This window comes from Notolepis coatsorum, assembly GCF_963971535.1.
Source record: "Notolepis coatsorum genome assembly, chromosome: 9".
NCBI lineage: Eukaryota > Metazoa > Chordata > Actinopteri > Aulopiformes > Paralepididae > Notolepis > Notolepis coatsorum.
In genome coordinates this window covers 48,270,623-48,279,600 of record NC_140173.1, presented here as the reverse complement: position 1 = coordinate 48,279,600, position 8,978 = coordinate 48,270,623, and the positions used below count along the sequence as shown (strand labels likewise).

Sequence of the window (8,978 nt, the reverse complement as noted above, 5' to 3'; positions counted from 1 at the left end):
CTGTTTTGCCTTTTTCTTCTTTGAGCTTAAAATAACTCCACACAGCTGACATGATCGCGGCACGCTGCTAACAAGTTGACTTACGTTTAGCTAATGCTAACGTTGTTGTCACGCTACTACTGTTCACGTGATGGCATGCTTTACGGCCTGTATCGGATCGGAAAATCAGGAAGTATTTCCGATATCCAATCCTGTGAATTTGGCCAGTATCGGACTAATACCGATACTGAGTATCGGATTGGTGCCATCCCTAGTTCCTTTTATATTATCTCATGGTAAACTGCAGGCATTTCAAATTGAGGTACATGTGCATGTTTTAACAAATCAGGCAACCTGAACACCTAGAATAAGAAGCACACCAAAAAACAAAACACTGATATTTTTTACATTAAATGTACAAAATATCAGTGTTTTGTTTTTTGGTGTGCTTCTTATTGTGTGCATCATACTTTGTGATGTCACAGTATGATGTCATGACCGAACATTCTAGAACATTTTGATGTCACAGTATGATGTCATGATCGAACGTTCTGGAATATTCGTGATGTCACCGTATGATGTCATAACAGACATTAACTAACGTTACCAGCAGTAACAACATCATCTCTCATCATCATGGCCGATCCGAGGATAAGGCAAATTAAGATCAAGACTGGTGTCGTTAAAAGGATTGCGAAAGAGAAGGAGATGTACGCGAAGGACGTCCTAAAGCAGGAGGAGAGGATCGAGAAGCTGAAAGTAAAATCAACAACAGAGGAAGACGAATACGTCATAAAGAAACAATACGAGGTCCTGCAGGAGTGCAACATGATGATCCCAGACACACACCGCCGACTCTTCCACACACACGCAGACCTAAAGCAGATGCTGGAGACGGAGGAGGACCTGACTGAAGCGGTGGAGTACCAGGAGGCGCGGGGCGTGCTGGAGGCGGTGCAGCTGGACTGACGGCCGCCTCGCAGCCAGACGTACCGTCCATTCCCTCAGTTCAACATGCAGACACGGAGACGTTCACTCTTTCTTCTTCTTTTTTTTTCTTTCTTCTTTTATATTCATTTCTACGTTTGACTGCAATGTGCCACCTGGTTTCAACAAGCTTATCCTGTGTGTTCAATTCTCACAAGCGTTCAAATAACCGTTCTCAAGTTTTTTATTAATATTACTATTATTATTATTATTATTATTATTATAACAGAGTACAGAACTGGCCTGTTTGCCCCCCCCCCCCCCTCCTATCTGAACACATATCATATACAAACATTTTCTGACAAATATTCCATTTGGAGTCGAATCTGTACTTTATTGAATAAATAAATGTGTTTCAATAAAAAATTAACTGACATTAATAATTTAACAAAAATTTTGTTAAATTATTAATGTTCGGTTATGACGTCATACGGTGACATCACGAATGTTCCAGAACGTTCGATCATGACATCATACTGTGACATCACAAATGTTCTAGAACGTTCGTTCATGACATACTGTGACATCACAAATGTTCTAGAATGTTCTATTATGACAAATAAGACGGTTCAATGACTATCTAAATCCAATCAATATTCCTAATGCCGTTTCAATGTAAGGTTATAAAAATAAACATATAAACATTCATACAATACAATATAGCTTTGGCTCCTACAGTCAACATTCCCCAAAGATATATCAAACACGAAACAAACTTTGATCAGATTATAATGGAGATGTTGCACAGTGCAATCCACTGAACATTTATTGTTGAAATATGTCACTGTTGATCATGAGCTGGATATATAACCTATGGTTTCAAGGGATGTTAAACCTACTGTAGAATCAAAGTAAATGTTAGTGATTCAAATCCTCATTTAGAGGTAGGGGATCCACCACAGCTTGCCCTGCTGCTCTTCTCTACTTCTACACCCGCCAGAACTGGTGGAGTGTTCTCCATGGATGGTGGTGTCAGGTCCAGCATCGCCTTTTCCATCTTTTTCCTTCTCCCTGTAACCTCTGGATGCAGCCTTCTCCCTCTCCGATAGCTCATCTGACTTCACATGGAATCTTGCCCTGTTGTTTTCTTCTCGCTGAAACAATAGTGTATAATGAGATACTAATTCTGGTGGGCTAAATTACATACAAACTTAAGTTCAAGATATTACAGAAAAGGTCATTCCTAATCCTACTAACATGACAGTTTGAAATACACCAGAGAATGATATACTGCATGTTACCTATAGTTTTTTTTACCTCTCTTTTCCTGGCAAGATAGTCTGCATTGACCCGCTGTCTGTAGTGAGCAGTCTTCTGTTTGCTTGTTTGTGCCATCTAGAAAATAGGTAAACTAGTTAAACATGACTAATACATGTACAATTACCTAAATGGAATGTCATGCTATACCGTTTTAAAAATTTTCTCATAAGATGGTACAATACTCAAAAAGAAACGTTAATTCCTAAATAGGAATGAAAAATGACAGAAATGTTGAAAAATATATGTTAAAGTATACAAAGAGTTATGCTAAAACAAAGAACTTTATGTATATAAAACATAAATAAAATATAAATATACAGAAACTACAAATACAGGACATATATCTATCATCTAAAACACTCAGCAGTGGTCGCCCCATATGATACTCTGTCGCCCAGATGATGTTTTTAAGGTCAGTCAAATATTACAGGCTAACCATTAGCTACAGAAACCAAACTAGCTAGCTCTTACCACATGTCACTATCAAATTCATCATCAAAATATAGATTTTCAGATAAAACGTATTATTCACAGTTTTGGTGCGGTCGTCCCACAAGACATCCAAAAGTGGCAAATACATTACAGCAGTTAAAAAAGAGATTTATTTGCCAATATGAAAGAGACTTACTAACCTGCTAGTTGTTTCTCTGGGTCCCTCACATCCCTCTGATGCAACATCCTGTCCTTGAGGTGGTTTCAAAATCAAAGTCCCACAATTGTGTTTTCTTGATGGTTGCCCCAGATGATATTTCATAAAATTAACATATGCGGACAACATTCGTTTGTATATTATGATGGAAGTATATGTGCAAATGCTTCATAATTTTGTCAATGAATGCAAAACATGTTTGAAATTATGCCAAATAGGGCAAGGGAAATATTTAAATAGATTTAAAGTGATTTTAAGCCGGTTGTCCAAATAGAAGTCAATGCTGGACGGTCGCCCCACATGGACATTTGACACTTCAGATAGCAGAAAAATTACCAATAACTCAAATGTTTGGAGGAGTTAGAGTGGGTCTGTATATGGGGAAGGTATTAGAGATACATGTAATCTTTTTATGAATTTTAATGTTTTTTTTAAGGTAAGAAATTCAGTGGGACAGAAAAAATAGGCGTCACGTCATTGACCCTATCCCTTACCTACTCTTACTAGTAGTTACGCTGCTGGCCAGTATGACTACTACCATACTGTCTTTATACCTAGTAGGAATCTACCATATTATATCTTTATAACAAAAATGTGAAGCAACTATGTGTCTATGCAGACCTATAATCTGGTTGATAATATACATAGGCCCAGCGTGTTCAGAGATTTGCCCTCCAGGTTTCCAATTACCAAAATGAGGTGATGGCTTTGTTAGCAGTGCCATTTGTATTAGCGCAAATTAATTCACTCTTTTGGCAGGAGCATGTGTACATTCTCCTAGCCCTATGTTCCCACAGCCCTATGTTCCCACTGCCCTATGTTCCCACAGCCCTACTGTATGTTCCCACAGCCCTACGTTCCCACAACCATATGTTCCCACAGCCATATGTTTCTTCAGTTTAAAATGGCTGCTATTCATGGAAGCAAATATTATCACTATTATTGCAGCAATACGACAGGGGAGTGGGGTATTTTTTTGGGCGGGGGGGGGGGGGGGGGGGGGGTGGCACAGGTTAACACATTGGGCGCCAAGGATGAAAAAAGTCGGGTTATCTCGCCGGTGTGAGAATGGGTTTTAAGCAGAGCCCAATCACTGAACACAGGAGAGGAGAATGGAGCGTTTCAGGTTGTTTTAATGGTATTCCCAAGTAGGCAAGAATTACATCCAGAAATGTACAACTGATATTAATTGGGGATAAAGGGAGCAGGTGCACTCCAGTGCTACTGCAGACGGAAGACACGGGTCCGTGTTGAGAGAGGGAGCAGGCAGTGGCGAATCCTCCTGGAAGCCAAGGGAAGCCAGGCTTCCCCATTAAAATGTGGAAAAAAAAGAATATATATATTTTTTATATAGTTTACAATCATAATCAAAAATCATTATTTTTCATCTCTTATAATTCATCTCTTATAATTATATAGTTATAATTTTTATTTTTTTATTTTCTCACTCTCTACACTGTCAGACTCACTGAGGCAGGCTGGCAGTCACTGTGCTCAGTGCTCAGTCAGTCACTGCAGCTCAGGCAGGAGGGGAGGAGGGAGGTGTCTTTCCCTAGCTTCCACCACGTGATTCATGGGTGTAGAGTCCAAAACCAATTATTAGCCAATAGGATTCGAGCTTAATAAAGCACTTTCCACATGATAACACAGGTCCCTCTGGCAGAAAAGTACATCCACATACTGGCATCTAACGTGAGTCACGTGACAACGTTTGAACGTCATCCCCTCGCGGGATTGATTGATTGATTGAAAATGTTATGAAAAGAGCAGGCACGTTCGAATCCTCTATTAGTGTATCAAACATTTAGCTCTTTATTAGCCACTTATTTTTCGCCGGCGGGACATTTACTGAGGACCAGCACAGCACACCACTGTGGATATTATGATCTATCTGTCCAGGAGGAGCGAGGAGGACCACATTATTGGCCAGCAGCCTAGCTAAACTACTAACGTTATCAGGCTAGCTTGGATGCTAACTAACGTAAGCTGTTCATGGTGACTAACGTGAGCTGTTTGTGTTATAACGAGACAGCAAATTAATGAATTAATGAAAAACTTTAGTCTTGTTTACATCAGGGTCCCCCATTTTCAATTCATATTGACATTTATGACATACACAACATACATGACATTTATGGCATAGGGACATATAGGTATTTAGTACTGATACATTTGTGACATTGCGGTATCCAAATATACAGTACTGTTACCCATATATCCTGACAGAGTGGTGGTGTACATGGTGACTGCTTGGCTTAAATATAAAAAAAGAAAAAAGAAAAAAAATATTAATAACATATATATATTTTTTTATAACTTTTTTTTTTGGCATCCCCTGTTATTTTACCCACGCAACGCCACTGGGAGCAGGAACTCCTTGGTCGGCTCCAGGGGGTCCAGACAGGGACACGCTGGCACGGAGGTCCTGGGCACAAGAGAGGAAACTTAGAACAGGGAATAATCACACAGGGATGCCTAGCAGGTCTTCGGACTGAGGCATCGTACCTAGGTAATGATACTAACACCACGACGACTTCTGGTCAGCGTCGTCCGGTTGAAGTAGGGTCCTCATCATCAGGGGATGGGATACAGCTGTGAGGAGTGAGGTGCCTGACAGCGTGTGAATCGGGATGAGGTGCAGCTGGGTTGAGTGACGGGAGGTGAAGGGATGCTGACCATAAAAGGGCGTGAGGCTTCCGTGGTGGATGGAAGGGAGGATGAACAGGAGTGCGTGGTGGATGGAAGGGAGGATGAACAGGAGTGCGTGGTGAATGTGAGGGGAGAAGGAGGAGGGGTGAAGTACGCTCTCGCTGTGATTATGACAGCCGGTGGTTGAGCGCCAATCACGAGAAAAGTCGAGTTTTAATCGTTATTTCTTTTATTCGCTATATCCATTCATAATTCATCCATCCAGCCTGATGTTATCATTGGGAATGGGTCTGAGATCGCAAACAAACAAACAAACAAACAAATGTGTTTTGGTTGAGAAACGTTGGAAAGATGACCGCGATAATTGGATTATTCTTTTTGCAGTACATCAGATGTGAGGTAAGGACTCTATGTTACCAATCTTGGGTTAATCCGATGTTTTTTTCGTAACGATCACAACGTGTCTGTGTGTGTGTGTGTGTGCCGTTGGCGCCGACAGAGGGGCGACTTTTCCTCCCCCGCTATCGTGCGTGCATGATGAAACATAATACAGATAATCTAGCGTTTATTTCAGAATGACTCATAAATCAAGCGACAAATGGCACGATTTCTAAGGAATGCATTGAAGCGCCGTTTGCTGGAGTTTATTGGGATTCGACAGGATCACTCTAAAACTATACCCATATTCACCACGGTATAAAACAGAAATGTATGTATGAAAAAATGATCTGTATTTTTCATGTTGACCGGAAGAAACTCACTGACAATCGACGTGTTTATTAGATCCATAGCTATAATATTTAATATAGTTTTTTAGCCCTGCAAACACCGCACCCACCCCTATTCTTTAAAGCGCTGGCCTTCTTACCACAAGGTAAACAGCGACCTCTAGGCGCTCAAAGTGTTAAGGGGGGGGGGGGGGGCAACAACACGTTATGTGCATTAGGGAACGGCTGTGGGACTGTAGGCCTGAGGGAACTGTAGGCCCTAATCTTGATGGGAGGAACATGTTTTAGAAATGGGGGAACATAGGGCTGAGGCAACGTAGGTCCTAATTTGGGGGGGGGGGGGGGAAGAATCCATGGGGCCTAACTTTGATGGGGGAAAAATGTCTTAGAAATGGGGGGACATAGGGATGAGAGAACCTAGGGATGACCCCCTTTTTGGCCAACTGCGTTTTCCTCGTCCGCTGTCATCGGCTGCTACTATGTTACGGTGGTACAGTACAGTTGTACTGTGGTCTCTTTCTCAGAAATGCATTGCCCCCCCCCCCCCCCCCCGTCCACCACATCGTCAGGTTTCATCTTTGCGCGCCACGTGTTTGTTTGTGACACAACAAAGGAATCTATTTATCCTCCTTGTTTTTCCATCACAAAAAAAAGATCCCCCCGCTAATTTACCTCGTCTACACCTCGGGTTCACAGGTAAGCCCCCCCATCACGGCACAGGAGGGAGGAGAAAGAGCTCTCAGATGGTGGAAATCTCCCCACTCCTTAGAGATAGAGAGAGGGGGGGGGGGGCCTTGCCTTCCTCATTACACTGCTGTCATTTACTCTTCATCCCCGTTCTCTTTAGTGGCATTAAGACGGGATGTAAATTTGACAGTTAATGCTGTTATAAAATGGCTAGTTCAAGAAGGCCAGGAATTAGAGATGGGCATTAGGCGCTGATAAGCTCCTTTCCACCGCCGCCGCGGCTGCTTAACATTCATGGGAAAGTCATCATCAAACAACGTTATCACAGCTCTGTTGACGGCTGAGGAACATCATCACTATGATAATTTTCTTTTTCATTTTTTTTTCTTATAGCTGTGAGCCAAAAAAGCACTCTTTTATTTCAGCGGTTTGTTAATGAGATAGGAGGCTTGTTGGTGTGGGCAAATGCAAACTTGCCACTCTCCAGCATTTTGTTTGAGTCCCCCCCTCCTTCCTCCCCCGCCACGCTGTTTAATGTCGTGGGGGAAGAGAGGGGGGGGTGGGGGGTTTATGTACTCCATTGGAAGTGTTTTGTATACATTGCTGAAGGAGGGCCTTTATGTGTACCTTTGCAGATCAGTCACTCAAAGGGAGGGAAAACACGCCTGTATCAACAAACGCCCCCCCCCCTCCCGGCGGCCCAGGAGCTGTCACCTGTCTGTCAATCATCCGGGATTTGGTCACAGATATTAGCGGGAGGTTGAACTGCGACGGCGATTTGAAGTGGATGAACTCCCACAAGCGACGACCGCATTTATCAAGTGTCTTATTATTAACAGCGGAGAAGGGAGTTCAGACCGTAAGTCGGTTAGACCTCTAGATCATTAACAACAAGGGGACAGTCGTGCAAAATGGCCACAATCTAGTTGATAAATGAATGTGAAAACGCCCGTCGGCTTGCAGAATATGATTAAAATACTGTGGCTCTTTCATGGGCCTCGCTGTGCTCCTTGCAGCCCGAGATCAGCTGCTTTGACGGCGTGGCACACTATTAGCAGCATAGCGATGCAGGCGGTGCGCTCACTGCCAAAACACAAAGCAAGCCTCTTCTGGACGGGGATGCATACTGTGGACTGTAGATATCAAAATCTGATTTATCTGACTTATCACTGTTTGTGTTTGTGGAGTGGTTTAAAAAGGGAGATTCAATCTTTTGAAATCCTTGCCAGAGGAGTTGACCGAGCGTCTCTAACTTGATCCAATTACTTAAAAAAATAAATAAAAGTTTACGTTCACACTGATCTAGAAAATATTACGTAATCATTTACACCCCCCCCCCCCCCTTTTGTTTGTTTTTGTTTTACATATAAGAAATGTCTTGTGAGGGATTTATGTAACAAGTCTATCTAGAAAGTCATGTTTCATGGCAAGTTTTATGAATCAACATCTATAGCAACTTCATTACACATTTATGTAACATAGTCCGCGGATTTCAAAATAAAAGTCAATAGGATACATCTAATGGCCAAGATGATTAACATTGTCAAGGTCAGTCTTTCCTAAACAATGTGTTGGGTCCCCAGATGGGCCTTTCAGGACCCCACATGCATAGCATATATATACTGTATATTCTTTTTAATACTTTTAGCAATTCACTCAAACCTGATCATACAGTAGCAAGGCAGATTCAGTGGAACTTTGTCGTTTTGTCTTTTCCTGTTTGTAGCTTTGATCCACATACCTGAACCGTTTTTTTCAACTATTCCCACAAGCTGGTAATTTTCCAAGTAATGTCTTTGTGTTGCTTTTTGAAGTCTATGTTTAACTGCTGTAGTACTGCAGGCCAGACAGCTGTGTCTTCACATCTGCCATTGGTGGTTAAAGTTCCCCCTGCCTCTTAAAAACAAACATTTTCCTGACATTTCTAAATACATTTGTGGGTTGTTGTTTTTTTCCATTCCAGACAACATGACATTAATAGGGCCATAATAATAATAATGATGATGATGATGATGATGATAACGACATATTATAAACAC

At 41.8% G+C, this 8,978-nt stretch overlaps 1 protein-coding gene across 1 annotated transcript; it reads left to right on the top strand.

The window, feature by feature from the left end:
* Positions 1-609: 609 nt before the first annotated feature.
* On the top strand, positions 610-948 carry LOC311234617 (tubulin-specific chaperone A-like; the record flags this gene model as incomplete). The annotated part of the gene is made up of 1 exon (XM_084321864.1): positions 610-948. Exon 1 carries the CDS (start codon positions 616-618, stop codon positions 946-948), a length of 333 nt encoding a protein of 110 aa, XP_084177990.1. The 5' UTR covers positions 610-615.
* Between the last annotated feature and the right edge of the window lie 8,030 nt (positions 949-8,978).